We start from the raw sequence: 19,435 nt of genomic DNA, 5'->3' as shown, positions 1-19,435 counted from the left end.
GATATAAAATAAATAAATAAATATATAAAATAAAATAAAAATATAAAATAATAATAAATAAATAAACAAAAGAAATGAATAAGATATAAAATAAATAAATACAATAAATAAAAAAAAAATGTATAATAACAAAACAAATACACTCATTCAAGTAAAAGAAAATATGACCTAGAATACATAAAATATTGGTTTGCTGGCAAGGAGGATAAACAAGTTAATAAAATATATTTTACTAATGTACATAAATATCCATCAAAATGTGAAGTGTCACACAGGGAATTCTGGGAATGCCATTTTACGGCTTAAAAGTATTTTACTGTAAAATTACACAAAATGTAAAATTAGATCTATTACAGTTTTTCTCCATATGTTATACAGGAACTTTCCAATTTTTTGACCAAATTTTTTACTTTTACAGTTAAAATTACAATTGATTTTTCACAGTTGTAAATAAAACAAAGATTATTGGAGTACTTTTCACAAGAAAATACCATTTCAGTCTTTCTCTTCAATGTGTTACTTGCCATTTGTGAAATGTACTAGCAATTTCTGAGTGAAAAATGTCTGTCCTGAAGTAAAACCAGTTGAAAAGCACAATCACATATCTGACTTTTGCACATTTATCATATTTCCAGTAGTAAATCTTATTGGCTGGGTTTTGCTGACATTCCACCCTCTCCCCTCTCTTTTTTCCATATCTACTCATAGATGCAAACGAGAGGTCGGCCAAGAGATTTTCACCCGATGGAGTCTTCAATTACACCTCTCTGCTCCTCAGTAAAGAGGATAACATGCTGTACGTTGGCGCTCGAGAGACTCTCTTCGCACTCAATATCAGCGATATCAGCAGAACGCAGCTGCAGCGTAATGTGAGTATGTCTGTGTTTGATTTTGGAGAATTTATAAGCATTTGTGCATCAGTCTGTAATATGGGCATTAGTAAGTTGGTCCAAATGAGAGTAGAATATCATAAATGTTGGATCTAAGCACACACACAGCAGGTGGGTCACTTTCTGATAATTTGTCATTGGTATTTTTATTTTTTTTAATATATCCAAATGGCTACATCAATGTCATACTGTTTTTTCAATGATTATCAATGACTTAAAGAAATAGTTCACCCAAAAATGACAATTTTGTCATTACTTACTCACCCTCAAGTGGTTCCAAACCTGTATGAGTTTCTTTCTTCTGCTGAACACAAAAGAAGATATTTTGAAGAATGTTGATAACCAGACAGTTGACGGCACCCATTGACTTCCATAGTATTATTTTCTCCTACTATGGGTACCGTCTGTCTACCCACATTCTTTAAAATATCTTCTTTTGTGTTCAACAGAAGAAAGAAACTCATACAGGTTTGGAACCACTGATTTCAGAAGACTTGAAATGTAGTGCAAAAGTCATAAGGATCACTTCTACTTTTATTGGGTTTTTGTGTCCTTTTTGAAGCTTTAGTTTTCATTCGATGCAAGTGTCCTACTTTACCAGATGTCCCACTTCCCCCTATTGTATTTTGGCATTATACTTTGCAACAAATTAACTTTTTAATTCATAAATAGACCTTCACAGTTCACTGCAAATATTCTGTGTTCCTTGATTCATTGTGAACATAACAGAAAGGCTAGACTGCATTACGTTACAGCCAAGGTGACTCACTGTAGGCCCACTCAATGTAAATGTGCTTGTTAATGCATGATGTTACTGTAAATGCTCATCTCAGTCATCTTTCACTTTTTCAGTTAACATGGAGCACACCTCAGAGAAAGAGAGACGAGTGCAGTTTCAAAGGGAAAGACTTACAGGTAAGTGAATGAAATATTCATCAAACCAAGTGGAGAGATGTCTGTATATTTGCCGTTTCATGTGGATTCATATAACTCAAGGAAGAAGTAGGCCTCTAATGTAGATATGTGCAATAGGATTGGGCAAAATTTGAATATGAGAAACTGTCCGTCGCACCACTTTCTGTTTGTAGTACCCGTTATTGCCTTGACACGTCCACACTGTAATTTCCCTGAAAGCTTGACACTGCATAAGGGCTGTTATTAGATTAATAATCCGCATGCCTAATTTGCTGCCAGATTGATTTGTCTTGGGAGCCAGGTTTGGATGGATGTTGGGACCCTGATGAAGACACAGTAATAACTGCTGTTTCTTGAGACCGATGACACGCAGCTGCCAGAAAACTCTCCCAGACTATTACAGAGGATTTAGATCAAACCTAGTGATGTGAAAACAAATTCTGAGGCCCAGCCAAGCAACGTGTGTGCACACAGCCTGGTGCTTACATGCACATTTATATAACGTTCAAACTGTTTGTGATTTTTTTTTTTTTTTTTGAAAAAAAATCTTTGAAAACTACTTTGGATGACTATCATAAAGTGAAAAATAAATAGTCTTAACCCAAAAATGAAAAATCAATCGGTCATCAATTACACACCCTCATGCCATTCCAAACCTGTTTAATGTTTGTGGGACACAACAGCAGATATTTTGAAGAATTTTGGGAATCAAACAGCATTGGAACCTATTGACTTCTATTGTATGGAAAGAAAGAAAAGTCTTAAAGGTTTGGAATGACATGAGGGTGAGTAAATGATAAAAGAATTTTCATTTTTGGGTGAACTAACCCATTAAACACTGGGACAGAAATCATACATATACAGTACATCTAAATTTGATCAGTTCAATTGAATCACAGCTTCCTGAAATCATTTGATTTAAACAAAAAATTCTGTCATCATCTGTCTACCCTCCACACTTTATTTAAAAAGAAACAAAGAAAAGAAACAGTGGAAAAAGTATTAAAAATATAAAAAGTCAATATTGTATTAACATAATTAATAATTATTATTAAAATATGATATAATAATTGTTTACTGCCATTCTGTTTTATAAAAACTTGTCAGAAATCATGATATTAATTGTGATTATTTTTAATAGTTAAGTTTTTACAAGTAAGAAATACATAAAATCAAATTTGCATATAGATTTGTGGCTTATGTTGCAACCTTCAAAAACTTGAGCCCTCTGGTGTTCTTCACATGGCGATCAAAAATGACAGATTTTTTTTTTTTTTTTTTTTTTTTTTTTTCAATGAAATGAATGTACTATATTTTAGTTTGATAATGTTTTTTTATTTAATATAATGTATTTTTAGGGGATTTTATAGTACTAAATTATATTAATGCTGTAGTTATAATAAATGTATTCACTTTTTGAGTATAGACCTGAAAATGAAATTTCCAACTTAAACTGTCATAAATTTTGAATACTTTGGACTTCATTTTGATCTCTTTTCAAAGACGACATTTGGCAAATTATTGCTGAAGTGAAAAAAAAGTTTAAAAAGTTAACTTAAAAAATGTTACAGAATTGTACTATTGTTATGAAAAATGCACAAAAATACTATTTTCAGTTTTTATATGAAATATATATTTGCAAAGACACGTTTTACTCTATAACTGCAAGAAAATCAAAGCCATAAATCTAAACAAGTTGTGTTCCAAATTTGAGCTTGATATCTCAAAAAATGAGCTTTCAGTAAGATTTTGTTTGGCCGCAGTACCAAAAGTTTTCACTAAATTAAATTTGTCTCCTATTCATTTCCAATGCGGCCATTTTTGACCGTGAGGAGCACAAGTGTGACTATTTTTTTCAGGACCATTTAACCTTTTTGAATCCTGTCCATGATTTCTGTGTGTGTGTGTGTGTGTGTGTGTGTGTGTGTGTGTGTGTGTGTGTGTGTGTGTGTGTGTGTGTGTGTGTGTGTGTGTGTGTGTGTGTGTGTGCTTTTGTTTATATTACATTGTGGGGACCAAATGTCCCCATGATGTAATATAAACCTGAGTTCACCTACATCGTGGGGACCAGCCAGCGGTCCCCACAATGTAAATGGGTTTATAAATCATATAGAATGAGTTTTTGTGAAAAAGTAAAAGTTTGCACAGTTTCCTGTGAGGGTTAGGTTTAGGGGTAGGGGCAGGGTAGGGGGATAGAATGTACAGTTTGTTCAGTGTAAAATGCATTGAAGTCTATGGAAAGTCCCCACAATTCACAAAAACAAACATGTGTGTGTGTGTGTGTGTGTGTGTGTGTGTGTGTGTGTGTGTGTGTGTGTGTGTTCGTTCAAAAATGACCAAAGACCACCAGAAGGTTTTAAAGAACAATTTGTATATTTGTGTTATATCTTTCTGGATAGTGGTTCCTTGCCTGTGCGTTTTTTTTTTTTGTTTGTTTTTTTTTAAATAATAGAAACAAAAAGTTAAATTAATTTAAAAAACATTTAGTATTTGTATTTACTATATTACAGAGTAGTACTATTTTTCCACAAACAGTACAAATAAGTCTATATATTCATTGCAATATATAGCTGCCTTTTATTTTAAGAAGAGGGTCCCTTGCAAAGGGATTGTCATATTTTGGGCTCCTTGGTATCAAAAAGTTAAGGTATTTAAATGATCTAACGGGTGTATCAATGCCCAGCACTTTAGTAACTGTCACATCCATGTCTTAAATCATTGTCTGTCTCTCCCTCTCTAATGTATTTCCTTTTGTTTTCTCTTTCTCATTCCAGACTGACTGCTTCAATTACATCAAGATTTTACTGCGTGTGAACAGCACTCACCTGTACGTGTGCGGAACGTATGCTTTCAGCCCTATCTGCGCATACATCGTAAGTACTGCGTTTCATTTTGTTCTGTTCTGCTGCAGGATTTCACCACCTCCATCCATGCTTTTAACAGGCTGCAGGGGAGGAATTAATTATCCATGTAATTTACTCAGTCAATCAAAATGTCCTCAGAAATGCACTCTTCCGCTTTCCCCGAGGGTAAATGCCGTTCGGATGAGAAATTATTATTGCCCTGCACTTTACTTAGACCCCTCACTCTGGAGACTATTCCTGGATTGGTCTGTGCACTTGAGGGGTCGACACAGACCACTAAGATCGAAGCTTAAGGATAATGTTCTTTGCATAGACAAGCTGATTCTGTGACAGCTGTCCCCTGAAATGGTTTGCAGATTTATGCCCCTATAAAGACACATACGAGAAAGAATCAGTGTGCATCAGGCCGCAACTCCTTCCAAACATCCTTTTTATCAGTATCCTTGGCCCACACACAGTCGACAGTACACACATCATCCCTTGCGTGTGTTCACTCTGTTCTTACTATCTCCCCAGACTTATCGCAATAACATGACGTTCTGTTCAGCAAAATAAGGTCCTTGTTTAGATCTACACAGGCAGCAAGCGTTCAGGAGAGTCGATACAAGAGACAGTGCTTGCTGTCTTTACAAGAATGTCCCTGTGTCTTCTTCCCTCCAGAACACGTCTGATTTTTCCCTGGTGCGCAGTGAAGTGGGCGAAATAGTCACCGAAGATGGTCGAAGCCGGTGCCCTTTCAACCCTGAATACAAGTCCACGGCCATCATGGCTGGTACGTGCTACAAAAAGTTGTGTAACGTTCAGTATATTGGCATCACTGTATAAAACTTCAGTAAGGGTGTGTTCACACTTGTAGTTCAGTTCGATTGAATTTTTTGGTCTGGAACAAAAAAGAAAATGATGCATTTAGTCCTGGTTCACTTAGGACTTCATTTTTAACACCGACCCTAAAGATACAAAACAAAAAACAGCTTTTATGACATGTATTTTGCGAAGGAATATCCAAAAACAATGCTGTGTGCTAAATTGCTCATTGTATGTGCATACATATTATGGTCTAAGTAAATTTTTTTATAGCTTATGCCGATACAATATGTAACAGAGGTCAGATAGTGGGAGCTGTGCTGGTAAACCTAACTACCCTGGCCTCAAAAGGTGCACTAGCAACTTAAGCCCTGGGTGGCTATACTTTTGCACAGCCTTGAATGCACAGCCTTGCAAAGTATATTTCACTTGACTCGTACGCTTACACAGGCGTTCAACGCATGCACTTGAGCAATCTCTCTACAACCCATGTAAATATACTTGTATTTCATGCTGGAGTTGTACAAATGAGGGTACTTTCTAACCTCATCTCACAATCTCTCGTCTACGTAGGCAAATATTGTCGCTAAAGCTTGCATGTGTTCCGGTCTGTTCTGTTGCTGCTTTTCTTTGACTACTTTGTACCACGGTTGCGACCTTGCGAATAAACTAATTACTGCAAAAAAATTAAATGCACATGTGTGACCTATGCATACAAAGTACACAGTAGTTACAAAAATCTGGAGGCTTACATATATGTGCTACAAAATGTACAGTATGTATGTGACACCATATCCCGATTTGCTTTATTAATATCTGTTGGTTTGAATGATGGTTTTACAGATGGAGAGCTGTATGCTGGCACAGTCAGTAACTTCCAAGGAAACGAACCCATCATTTACAAAAGCCTTGGCCAGGGCACAGCCTTAAAGACTGAAAACTCACTGAACTGGCTTCAAGGTAAGAGCCTGCTTTTAATAGAGCAGATTCACTAACAGTTGTGCACAGTATATGAGCATAAAAACCAGCGTATTAATCACTAACCTCCTGCAATTCAGTTTAACTAGACGCTTTTTTCCCTCACCTTTGTCATTTATATTCACAGTAAAACTGATTAGGAACAATATTTATTGTGAAAAGTGATACAAAATACACTTAATTAAATGGAATAACTTTTTTTCAGTGCTTTTTACCTGGTACATTAAAAGGAATAGTTCATCCAAAAATGAAAATTGTCATTATTTACTCATGTCTTACTAAAAAAGTTTGTTCATCTTCGACACACAAATTAAGATATTTTTATCGAAATCTGAGAGATTTCTGTCCCTCCATTGACAGTCCATGCTATTTAGTATTATTTATATACCGAATTAGCTTTTATTTTTATATATTCATTAACTATGAATCAAATATTTTTTTAACTAATTTTAGTACTTGAACTTATTTATTTCATTTAGAATGCAATGCTTCTAATTTTCATCATTTCTAGTTTTTATGTTGAAGTTTTTCATCCGATATTGAATATTGATGACAGAATTGTATCTCTTTATGTGACTCAGGCACTACAATAACGCAAACAGCATGCAAGTAAATGGTTCTATAAACGGCACAATTCCCCCATTCTGTTTTCTTTAGGGACTTAATCCCCCTGATGTTACCATTAAGAGGCCGTTTTGGCACTGCAGAGAGTTATTCATATAAAGCAAGACTACAGAGAACAAAACAAATCAATTTAGTGTCAGTTTACACAGTCAACCCCTTCTCACTTTACTAAAGAGTACTGAATAATCGCTTAATAATTTGCCATAAGTGGCAAAGTTGATGAAAGACGCATTTGCAAAATCGATCCTGAGCACTTTAATTGTGTAACAAAAGATCTTCTATTGTAAAAATGGTCATGTAAAAAGGGTTTCAGGTGGACCAGAGGCTATATTTGTGACATAAAGTCCACATTACTTACAAACGCTGCCATCTCGGTGTACTGTCTAAGTGTCTATGGTGTAGATTGACACTTGTTTTTATTTCTCCCACAGACCCTGCTTTTGTGGGCTCAGCCTACATTCAGGAGAGTTTGCCCAAAGGCAACACAGTCGGCGATGATGATAAGATTTACTTCTTCTTCAGTGAAGCGGGAAAGGAGTTCGATTTCTTTGACAACACCATTGTGTCACGCATCGCTCGCGTGTGTAAGGTGAGGGACACTTCGGTGTAAACACAATGTCGAAGGGAGTTGGATGTGGGCCATTTTCCCTACAGCAATAATCCAACTACATACATGTACACACACAACATTTATACACCCCCCCAGTGAAGTGTAAATACATGGCAGTATGTTTGTGCATGTTAATATTAGTGCACATATATAGGACATAGTGTGTGTGTGTGCTCACATGGCCGTGTGATCGCTTCATTTGTCACACTGAGGTGAGAGAGGTCCACTGCCTTTCAGAGAGATTAGGAGGTTTGTGTTTCAAAGACACATTCCTCAATGTAGAGCTCTCACTTTACTTGGTCCGCCTCTAATTCTTATCACCGCTCAGCAAATATTAGCATTCATCTGTCGAGTTGAGGGGCAGCTGAAAATGCGCATTGCACACACACACAAAACACTCATTCCTCACTGTTCTTTCCACAGAGGAATATAATACCTGTAGAAAGCTATCCTATGGGTGCTTCCAGTTATTATTGAGCCAATCACCAGAGCCATAAATGCTATGTGACTAATTGGCTGATGGTATCATATGTGCACAGTCCTAAACTCTTCAATAGAGAATAAAGAGGGAAAAGAGCTAATATATAATTAATATAATATATATTAGTCCAACAGCAATGGGTGTTTTCACTGTTTGTATCATTCTACTTGTTTGTTTGTTTGTTTGTTTGTTTGTTTGTTTGTTTGTTTGTTTGTTTCAGACAGACTAAGCAGTGATAACAATGTCTTTATGAGACAGTCATTGAATCATTCATTTAAACAATTTGTTCACAACACTTAATTATTCGGGTGAAGTGAGTCTTTGAATCATTGACTCAACCAGTTTGTTCAAACCACTGATTAATTAGTGACTCTATTTATGTAAAAAAACATTGAATCATTGACTCAACCAATTTGTTCAAACCACTGATTAATTAGTGACTCTATTTATGTAAAAAACATTGAATCATTGACTCAACCAATTTGCTCAAACTACTGATTTATTCAGGGATAAAACAAGTGACTCTAACATTAGTGAGCAGTTGAATCATTGACTCAGTAGATTCATTCAAACCACTCTTTATTAGCAAGTCATTAAATCATTCACTGAAACAATTTGTTCACAACACTTAATTATTCAGGTGACTCTCTTTTTTGAGTGAGTCATTGAATCACTGAATCAACCAATTTGTTCAAACCGCTGAATAATTAGTGACTCTATTTTTGTAAAAACCATTGAATCACTGGCAATTTGTTCAAACTACTGATTCATTCAGGGATAAAATAAGTGACTCTGTTCATGAGTGAGCAGTTGAATAATTGACTCGATAGATTCATTCAAACCACTGATTCATTCATAGTTAAGTTATTGCATTTACCAAGCCGGGGCTAATGGTGCTATGCTAACTTTGACCCTTGGTATTTTCAAACGCAGTGATGACAGCGGTGAATAGAAACATTCAGCGATTGTCATGTAGCTCATTCAAATAGGCTTTTCAAACCAGCTTCACTAAGAATAATTATCTAAAGGTTTCTGTTTTCACACCAGCTAATTTACCAAGTGACAGCCAATAGAAGGTTCACACACTCCTGTCTTCCTGCCTTGTAATATGGATTATCACACAGGCTGCATGAAATGCCTCCTGACAGTTAAATGGTTGCCATGCCAGGGGAATGTGTCCTGCTTATTGGCATCCAGTACCTTAAACATTATCCCAGGTTCCCTTTTTAGCATGCCCCATATTCCTCCTGCCAGATCCACTGCAGTCCAGTCATGAGGAAGGGAATGCAATGATTATGTTTATGAGCTTCATTTTCTTGGTATTGTACCTTATCTCCTCTCATATAGTAAACCAATGTAATGACTCCTGCAAAGCCCATTAGTAGACTTAATTGTTGTGCATTCTGTGATGTGACACGCAACAAAGCCAAGCTCACGGGCCGATGCATGGGCCCTTTCCTATTGCATCTTTGACTGAAATTTAATTTTATTTCCTTTGCTTATGGTCTTCATCTCAAATCAGTGCATTTGCACACAAGGAGTGATCTGAATCTTAAGAGAGTCTCTACGTTGCCAGTTGGGTTAAAGCACTGACCCTGTCTGTTCTGAACGGTGCATGAGCGGAGTGCAACATCTGCAAGATTCATTTGCCTTCTCGTCTTGCTTTTAAAGTCTGAGAATGATTTCAGTTGCACTGCACTGTTTCTTTTCTTTTTGACTCCTAACTCACCTCCAATCAAGTGTAACTATAATATGGATATTGGTGCACTCTTGCACCGATGACTGTGTCAAATTCCAGTGGAAACTGTGATGCGTGTCAAACTATCCATTTACGTACTGCAACAATTCCTTATTGTTTTAAGATTCTTTCTGAATTGCGCCTGGGGTTTGGGTTTGAAAGCGTACCATATCATTTACACTCAGAATGACAATGAGCAGAAGCTGTAATAATCCTTTGATTTCAAAATTGAAATGAATGGCATACAGTATGTGGAAGCTTCTGTGTATATGGCAGTTCAGTTCCTCCTTTAAGTTTTTAAAGGTGCACTTTTCAGCTACCACTTCTGCCATTGTAGAAATACCCTAAATATGTATATATTTATATATGCATACTAATATATATATATATTATTTTCCCATGTTTTGACTGTCTGCTCTCCTGTCCTCATGTTGAAAAAATCGGAAATGATTACAGGGGTTTTGTGTGTGAACATGATGGTTATTGTAGTTATTTACTAAATGTGAGCATTTACTCATCTCACTTGCACAAAAACATATTCAGTATTCCTCAAAATGAATAAAAACTATCAATTGCAAACCTGCGATAATTAAATATTTTAAATTACACAAATATACTTTATGTATTTAATCTCACTTTATAAACCAACCTCTTTGCTGCTGACTTTTGATGATCCAGTTCAACCAAAACTATAGGCAAAAATGACTTTAAACATCACATTTGTTTCATTTTTTTAATGTTTTTATTGCTTAAGTAAGAGTGTTTCTTTCTTCTCTTGTATCATTTCACTTTTGGTGTGAAAGGGCCTTTGCATTTACATTTGCCAAAATTAGAACTTTAGTTTTTTTTTTGTTATTAAAAAACAAACAAGTAAGCACAGTCCTGGTGAGAAAAAGTAATGCAAAAGTAACATAACATTACTTTCCATAAAAAAGTAACAAGGTAATTAGTTAATTTTTAGGGAGTGATGCAATATTGTAATACATTACTTTAAAAAGCACCTTTCCCAACACTGCACCTCATTAAAAATAATAATACCCTTAAATGATTTTAACATTAAAAAATATACTCAAAGCTTAAAGGGTTAGTTCACCCAAAAATGTAATTTCTTTCATTAATTACTCACCCTCATGTCGTTCCAAACCCGTAAGACCTTCGTTCATCTTCGGAACACAAATTAAGATATTTTTGATGAAATCCAAGTGTATCTGATCCACACATAGGCAGCAATGTCATTGCACCTTTTGAGGTCCAGAAAGGTAGTTAAAAACATTGTTAAAATAGTCAACATGACTATAGTGGTTCAACCTTAATGTTATAAAGCGATGAGAATATTTTTTGTGCTCAAAAACGACTTTATTCAACAATTTGAACCGTTGTCATACGTAGTGAACTCAGTGCAGGCTTCCTTGTTTACGTCCGAATGCCTGCTCATTATTGGCCGGATCCTGTATCAACATCACATGCATGCGTCATGCTGCTCACGTGTTCAGCTTCGGCCAATACTGAGTTGGCGTTCGGACGTAAGCATATACAAAAATATCTTAATTTGTGTTCCAAAGATGAACGAAGGTCTTACGGGTGTGGAACGACATGAGGGTGAGTAATTAAGAAAGAAATTTCATCTTTGGGTGAACTAACCCTTTAAATTAAGCTTTGGCGAAAAACAATGAAGCAATTATTGATTAGCTTAGCAATTTTATATAATGCTGTGAAGAAAGTTTACTGTATGATTTTGATGGTCCAAGAACTTTCATGGATTATAGTGTAACTCAGCCTGTAGGTTCACAGTGCTAAACTCTGTTCAGTGATGGGTGGGAGTTTCCCTTTAAAAGATTTTATTGGAATGTGTTGTTGCCGTCCTGCTGGTGAGGGAAGGCGTTGTCCTGCGTGCTGGATTACAATAATATTATAATTAGAGGAAAGATCATTTTCATTGGAGAGCAGCTGAGATGGATGAACAAAAATTGTGCTTTTGGGACCTCTGCTTTACGTGCCTCTGGCTGTCATTCAGGTCATTTGTACTACACATTTTCTGTTTCTCTGCCTTGCTCTTTGCCCAAACTTCTCTTTCTGGTCTCGTCTTTGATTTTATCTTTCTGGCCATTTGTTTGTTCAGGTGTTCAGTATGAAGTTCTGCTTGAGTGAGGGTTAATACTAATATAAAGCTGCCCTGAAAAACAAAAATATTTAGATGATTCATGGTGTAGCTTTGTTCTTCTTCACCTGTGTCATAGAGTTTATTATCCAACATCCCTTCCTTTTGTAACTTTTTTTTTTAATGTATTTTTCTCTTTAGATCACTTTGGCTCTTAGTTTTAAACCAATATTTGTCTTACTTTTTAGGGTACTTTTTGTATAATATACCACAGAAAGGGGAATAGTGCACCGTACTTAAAATCAAAAGGAGAAGTCAGATTAGTATCAGATTAAGCAGTTGTCTTTGGTAATCCAAGAATTAGTTACATCACGTAAACACATCTCATTTTCCCTTTTGTCTTTTCTTTTTTATGTTGCAGTATTATGTTGAACAGCAAAACAGATCCATAACATTGCCCACTAATGGGAAAACCCTCATAACTGAGGCTGTGTTTTCTCTTCTCTTAAAGCCCTTGAATTATTGTGCCTGTTTTGTTTAAAGGGACTTAAAGTACCAAAGTTAAGGCCTTTACAGCCTCAGGGCCCCAATTATAAAAAACACACTGTTGTACTCAGTCTTAATGCACAACATGTGATAGAAGCTGCAGTCCTTGTCCAGTTCTAAATCTTTATGTAACAGAGAAAGTTGCCATCATAATCAAAGCCATCAATGCATTTCAATTGGCTGATGCACCAGCTTGTTGGAATCGACAGCAGTTTCTAGTTCCCTCTCGTGGTCAGAAATGCTCATAACAAGTCTTTGCATATATCCTCCTCAATTTACTTTCACATTTTTATCCAAAGCAACTTCAGAGTTAACATTATGCCAATATTTGTGATTCCTGGGAATCAAACCATATAAAACCAGTTGTGCTCCAGGAACACGTCAGTGTTGTCGTTGTAATGCTAAAACTATTAAAAATAACTGAATTAAAGCTGACGTGATGGGTCATTTTTTATTTTTACTTTTTTTTTTTTTTTTTTGTCCAAAGGCCTTAATAATACCAAAAAAAAAACAAAGATATGACATCCAAAGTATGTAAGTCAGTACAACTAAATCTCTTTATTGAATCCAAAAGGTTTTAATTATATTTTGCTACATATAAAGGTGTCAAAAGGTAATTCGGTTTAATTGTCCAATACAGCCATTTCATTTGTAAAATATCTTAAAGTGTAATAAATGTATATATTTTTTATTCAGGCATGATTTTATAACATCATATATCAACATAGTGCAAAATGGTATTAAAATTATGTGTAAAAGTCATTGCTTTGTTATGAGAAAGAATGTTCAGAAAAATGAATTTCATTGGATGTCATTCGGAGTAACCGATATAAAGGGACCATTTTGGATCAAGTCATGTGGTCAATATCATGACAGGATGTGACATCATTCAGACACCTGCAAAGGAACACATAATTATGAAGCAAAGTAACTAACTCTCTCTTAACTATTTGAAAAATTCATGTTTTCACTTGTTCTTACGCATGTCCCGAAATATCAGGTCATTCGGTACAACCGCTATAAAACATGGAAAATGCTGTAATATTTTAAAAACTTGTTCTAAATAAAAAATGTATGATTGTCCTTTTGCTAGCTAGCTACCTGGATATCAGCATTGTTTGAAAATGTCGTCATTCGGTATAACCAAAAGTGTCATTCGGTAAAACTGAAATTTTACTTAAACCGAGTTATTTGGTTAAGCTTAAAGAAGCTTAAAGTACTAAAATGATTAAAACTAAACTTAAAATAAAATCATGCTAAAAATTTGCTAAATAGATATATTAAAAAATCTACTAAAAATGACAAAAAAAATAAAATAAAATGAAAACTACATTTATAAAATAAAAGCTAATTCAAAATATTGATTATAACACTGATTTCTGTCTGTATTTCCACAGGGTGATAAAGGTGGAGAGAGGGTTCTTCAAAAGAAATGGACGACCTTTCTGAAAGCCCAGCTCCTGTGTTCATTACCGGACGACGGGTTCCCCTTCAACATCATCCAGGACATGTTCGTATTGACCCCCAGCAAAGAGGCCTGGAAGAGTACTGTGTTTTATGGAGTCTTCACCTCACAGTGGTAACGTATTACGCTATATCTCCTGAAATTGCATTTAGAATAATTCAGTGAATACAGATGTGTCTATGTTTGTGTTCCTTTTAAACCTTTGAGAAAAAGAAGAAATTCAGCTTTCATTTCTGTTATTGAACCCTGCCTGGCACTCAACCAGACTCCTTTTGCTGTACTTAGTGTGGGAGTTGTGGGTATTGATTGAGTGCATTAACATGGGGCAAAAGAGACAGGACAGGCAGGAGATGTCAGCGAGGCTGCAGAGACTCAGAATAGCCTCCCTCTTGTGTCCGCCTACACACCTGTTATGTCTGAGGTTAAATAAGACGCTTTTGCATTTTGTGAGCACTCCAATTTTTCAGCTCCTGTTACTGTGTCTTTAAGGCGTAAGGTTGTTATTTTATAGTGCGGTCATCATCTGGTTTTGATGAATATGCTTATGCAGACCGGCTGTAATGAATGTCGTGTTTGTGTGTACAGGTACAAAGGTGCTTCAGGCAGCTCAGCTGTATGTGCGTTTACCATGGACCAGGTTGAAGAGGCGTTTAATGGACGTTACCGGGAAGTTAATCGAGAGACGCAGCAGTGGTACACCTTCAACCACCAAGTACCAGAACCCAGACCTGGAGCGGTAAGTTTTGTGTTATGTTCAAAAACAACTAGATGGAACGCAACAGAACCAAACATGGGGGTCTTGAGGTGTGTTTTAAAAGGGAAAGTTCAGCCAAAAATGAAATTTCTGTCATTTACATAGCCTCATGTCATTCAAAGCCTGTATGACATTCTGTCTTCTGTGGAACATTTTGAGAAATGTCTCAGTGTTTTTTGTCCATACAGTGATAGTCAATGGTAACCAAAGCTGTTTGATTACCAGCATTCTTCAGAATATTCTCTTTTATGTTCCACTGAAGAGAAAAAGTTATACAGGTTTGGAATGACATGAGTTAAGTAAATTATGACAGAAATATACACTTTTTATCTCTTTAAGAGGACCCAAAAAGCAGCACTAGATGGCCAGACACATTACTGTGTAAAGTTCAGAATTGAAAAACTGGGCTCTCTTTCCATTCATAAGTGTGAATTTGAATAGAACTGGTCACACCCCACAATGGAATTGGAATTAGAATGAGGAATTTACTGAATTGCAATTTAGAGAAATTCAATACATGTAATGCATTCTGGGAAATAAGGATACGTTCACACTGCGAGCCTCAATGCTCAATTCAGATTTTTTTGTATAGCTGTTCATATTGTTGTTTTAACAGATTTCCAGTGTGAACAGCATGCGCAAAAGAACGATACAAATGGAGTTGCCACAAAAATGGGGTTTTCACTACAAAATCCACTCAATTGCTTCTCAAAACTAGTCCAAAACTAGCCCAATCGTGTTCCGTGGGTATCACGGTAAAAATCATGCACTTGGCAACACACAAATCATACTGAAGTAAACACGGAGGGCATTAAAGTAAATGATTACGCATTTATTTATAGTGTGATCTGCCGCAGAAGCCAGCGAAATCATGCGCAAGCAATATGAATAATAAAGACAAAGATGTGACAAAAGAGAGCAGAGTTTTAAAACTTTTATGATACGAGCCCTCATGTTTTGCTTGTATTACAGAGCTGTCTCTCTAATACTTATGAGTTCTGACACATCACTGCCCTTCTGTTGACTATCTTTCGCAAACGTCTTGATAATGTTAGGTATGTTAAATCTTTCTCTCATGACCACAGAATCGTGACGAATGTTGATCTCATGAATGTGATGGCATGAATTCCGACTGTTCACACTGCGGTCGCATTACAAATCATCTGACCTGTATCGGATTTAGTACCAAATATGGAAGTGGCACTAAGCGGAATTGAAAAGATCAGATTCCATGTGGTTTGTACTGTTCACACTGTCATGGGGAAAACACACTGACTCTGAGTCACATGTGGGCAAAAGAAATCAGATTAGGGCCACATTTACCTGCAGTGTGAATGTAGCCTTTATTATTCTACCAGCCTGGACCACAAAAGTTAATATATTAAATATGATATTAATAAATTATAAAATATTAAATACATAAACTAAATACAACAATAAAGTACAATATTTATTATAAAATAGAAAAACACTGCACAAAAGATACTCTCCAAAAACTAGTTTTTTGGTGGACGACTAATTGATCATAATGACCCATCTCTTCTAAAAAGTATTGTATTAAATTTGACATGAAATGAATATTTTCTACCTATTATAGTATGTTATAATATTAAATAAATACCTATTATGTTGTTATATTATATTATATTATATTATATTATATTATATTATATTATATTATATTATATTATATTATATTATATTATATTATATTATATTATATTATATTATATTATAAAATAATGAAGCACAGATAAATGCAATAGAAGAAATGACAAATTTGATTTCATAGTGACTTGTATAGAACATCTTGTATATTGGTCATCTGTTATAATGAGATTTTCACTCGCAAATTTCATTCTTAGGCAGCTTTAGGCAAAGCTAATTCATCCGTGAGTTCAGGTCATCTGAGTACAAGATCTTTTCAATCACACTTGACATTGGTGTTTTTGTTGAAAATTACGTTGATTTTGGCGTAATCAAGCTGCCACTCACCAAATATCACTGATTGCACTGAGGAAAAGAGGGATTTAAATATTGTGCAGTGTTTCTGAAGCATTTTTTCCATCTTCCTGCAGTGCATCACCAACGCAGCCCGTGCCCAAGGGATCTCCTCCTCTCTGCACATGCCTGATAAAGTGTTGAACTTTGTGAAGGACCACTTCCTCATGGATAGCGTGATTCGCAGCCAGCCTCTGCTCCTCAAACGAAACGTGCGCTACACGCAGCTCGCTGTGCACCGAGTACAGGCTCTTCACAAGACCTATGATGTGCTTTTCATAGGCACAGGTGAGGTCTTAGACCATCGCAAATGCATGTAAAGCTCGGGAGCACAGCAAATCTGATTTTATACTAATATTCCTGCATTAAAGGATTTTAGATTGTTGCCCCAATCCCCATTAGGATTTAAGTCCAGGATTTTAGACTTGGGAAATCAAACCTTAATATCAAGCAACATGACTTTATCTGTTGCTTTAGACATTCAATCTGATTTCAAACTACAGATTTAGACATTTCTGTCTTTCCATACCGGTATGACTTTCTTTCTTCTGTAAAACACAAAGGAAGATATATGAAATAAGCCGTGTTTCATCATCACATAATGAAACCAGAAAAATCTGGACTGATTTCACCCATCAGATTTGATTCATAGTGGAAAGAAATCTGCTAAGTAACAAATATACCTTGTTGTGCGTATCCATTTGGAAGAGTTTTGACTAGCTACTGATCTAACCCAAAATATTACTCACAATATACAATTTATTCTTAGGTTTACTTAAAATCATTAAAGATTCGTCTCACATCACTTGTGTTTTGTTTCAGATGACGGCAGGATTCACAAAGCCATCAACGTTAAGCACAAGATGTATATCATTGAAGAGCTGGTGATTTTCCCCGAGCCTCTTTCTGTACAACACATCGAACTGAATGATGAGAAGGTACTTAATTTTTCACTTAAACTCATCCACTTTTATTTGTACTTGTTATGCATGCTGAAGAACGTAATGCATTAGTGAAATGACAGCGTGGCCGGAAAAGGGACCCTTCAACCGTAGAGATAGCGAGGCCTGGAAGGGAGATAATTGCGTCCCTGTTTCTCCTCTGGGGAACTGTGTGAACAGATGGGAAACAAACAGTGTCTGCTCTGTCTATACATTGCTCATTCTATACTGCATCTGTATATGTTGCACCATAAGAACTATTTTAAAAAGCGTATTACTTCTGTCACTGCAATTATCATCTATTAGCATTTACTGTTTGTATATCAATCGTCTTTCCACACTGGCTGTATGATTGTCCTGTAGATCCTAAGGTGTGTCCGTCCTGAGAAAGTGTCTCATTTCTGTTGTGTTTGCATTTCCAACAGGGACTGTTGTTTGTGTCCAGCTATTCTGGGCTGGTTGAAATCCCTCTTGCCAACTGCTCCAACTACCAGAGCTGTGGAGAGTGTGTGCTGTCTAGAGATCCTTACTGTGCCTGGACAGGGAAGCAGTGTTCAAATATCAAGCATGCTCCAGCTAAGAGGTTAGTGTATTTCCATTACTTGTACTAGCATCCAACTATTACACTCCAATTATTATACTAACATAAGTATTAAAATACAGTTTAAATACAGTTTAATGTTTAAAAGGTTACACTTTATTTTAAGGTGTTCGTGTTATAGTGTACAGTTATACAAGTGCTGAGTAATAATAATTAACTACATGTACTCATCATAGGGTTAGGTTTAAGATTAGGGTTAGTCACATGTAATCATGCATAACTTATAGTTATTACTGCCGTAACTATATGAAACCTATGTAACAAGGGCACTAAAATAAAGTGTTACCATTTAAAACATTAACATATAGTGTGTTTTCACTAAACACACACATACAAAAATGAACAAGGTTTCCTTGATTACCTTGATTACATTATTTTCAAAAAAGGTTGGAAATATATATTTTTGAACATATAACATGTTTTTTCTAGAAATATTAATATTCATAAATATTAAGGTTTTTTGAGAGGAATGTACTATGCAACATTTTACAACCTGAACTAAACTTGCCTGACAAATTATCTGATATTTTAAGAGATGTATGACCTTGACACAACTCCATGAGGGTTTGCAGGGGTCCTCTTTTTTTTTTTTTTTTTTTTTGTCCTTCTTTTTTTTTTTTTTGGTTGCAAAAGTTTTTCATATATTGATAATATTTCAACAAAACTGCTTTACTGCTTATTTATTTTTCTAGTAATAATAAATTTTTTCTAAATTATGATACTCAGGACAGTTGTACAATCCTGATATTTTTACTTCATGCCCCCAAAAAATATTATAATGAATTTTACTAAAAAAATGAAAAATATGCTTATCATAGAAGAGATTTACTTCATGGTTAAAGGGATAGTTCACCCAAAAAATGAAAATTTGATGTTTATCTGCTTACCCCCAGCGCATCCAAGATGTAGGTGACTTTTATTCTTCAGTAGAACACAAATGATGATTTTTAACTCCAACCGTTACCGTCTGTCAGTCAAATAATGGGAGTGAATGGGAACACAATCAATAAGAGTCGAAAAAACATGCACAGACAAATCCAAATTAAACCCTGCGGCTCGTGACGACACATTGATGTCCTTAGACACAAAACGATCGTTTGTGCGAGAAACCGAACAGTATTTATA

At 35.6% G+C, this 19,435-nt stretch overlaps 1 protein-coding gene across 3 annotated transcripts in view; it reads left to right on the top strand.

Annotated features, from left to right (window-relative positions):
• The window catches only part of sema4ba (sema domain, immunoglobulin domain (Ig), transmembrane domain (TM) and short cytoplasmic domain, (semaphorin) 4Ba), a 96,439-nt gene that overhangs the window by 70,782 nt on the left and 6,222 nt on the right, over positions 1-19,435 (top strand). For all 3 annotated transcript variants that reach the window (XM_067390479.1, XM_067390478.1, XM_067390477.1), the window contains exons 3-13: positions 709-869; positions 1,743-1,805; positions 4,580-4,678; positions 5,330-5,441; positions 6,317-6,433; positions 7,507-7,664; positions 13,946-14,127; positions 14,599-14,749; positions 16,846-17,056; positions 17,591-17,706; positions 18,135-18,292. In XM_067390479.1, the coding sequence (XP_067246580.1) occupies positions 709-869; positions 1,743-1,805; positions 4,580-4,678; positions 5,330-5,441; positions 6,317-6,433; positions 7,507-7,664; positions 13,946-14,127; positions 14,599-14,749; positions 16,846-17,056; positions 17,591-17,706; positions 18,135-18,292 (1,528 nt within the window). The remainder of the gene's footprint in view (positions 1-708; positions 870-1,742; positions 1,806-4,579; positions 4,679-5,329; positions 5,442-6,316; positions 6,434-7,506; positions 7,665-13,945; positions 14,128-14,598; positions 14,750-16,845; positions 17,057-17,590; positions 17,707-18,134; positions 18,293-19,435) is intronic.

The sequence above is a fragment of the Chanodichthys erythropterus genome, chromosome 7 (assembly GCF_024489055.1).
Source record: "Chanodichthys erythropterus isolate Z2021 chromosome 7, ASM2448905v1, whole genome shotgun sequence".
Taxonomy (NCBI): Eukaryota; Metazoa; Chordata; class Actinopteri; order Cypriniformes; family Xenocyprididae; genus Chanodichthys; species Chanodichthys erythropterus.
This window is presented reverse-complemented; position numbering and strand designations above follow the sequence as displayed.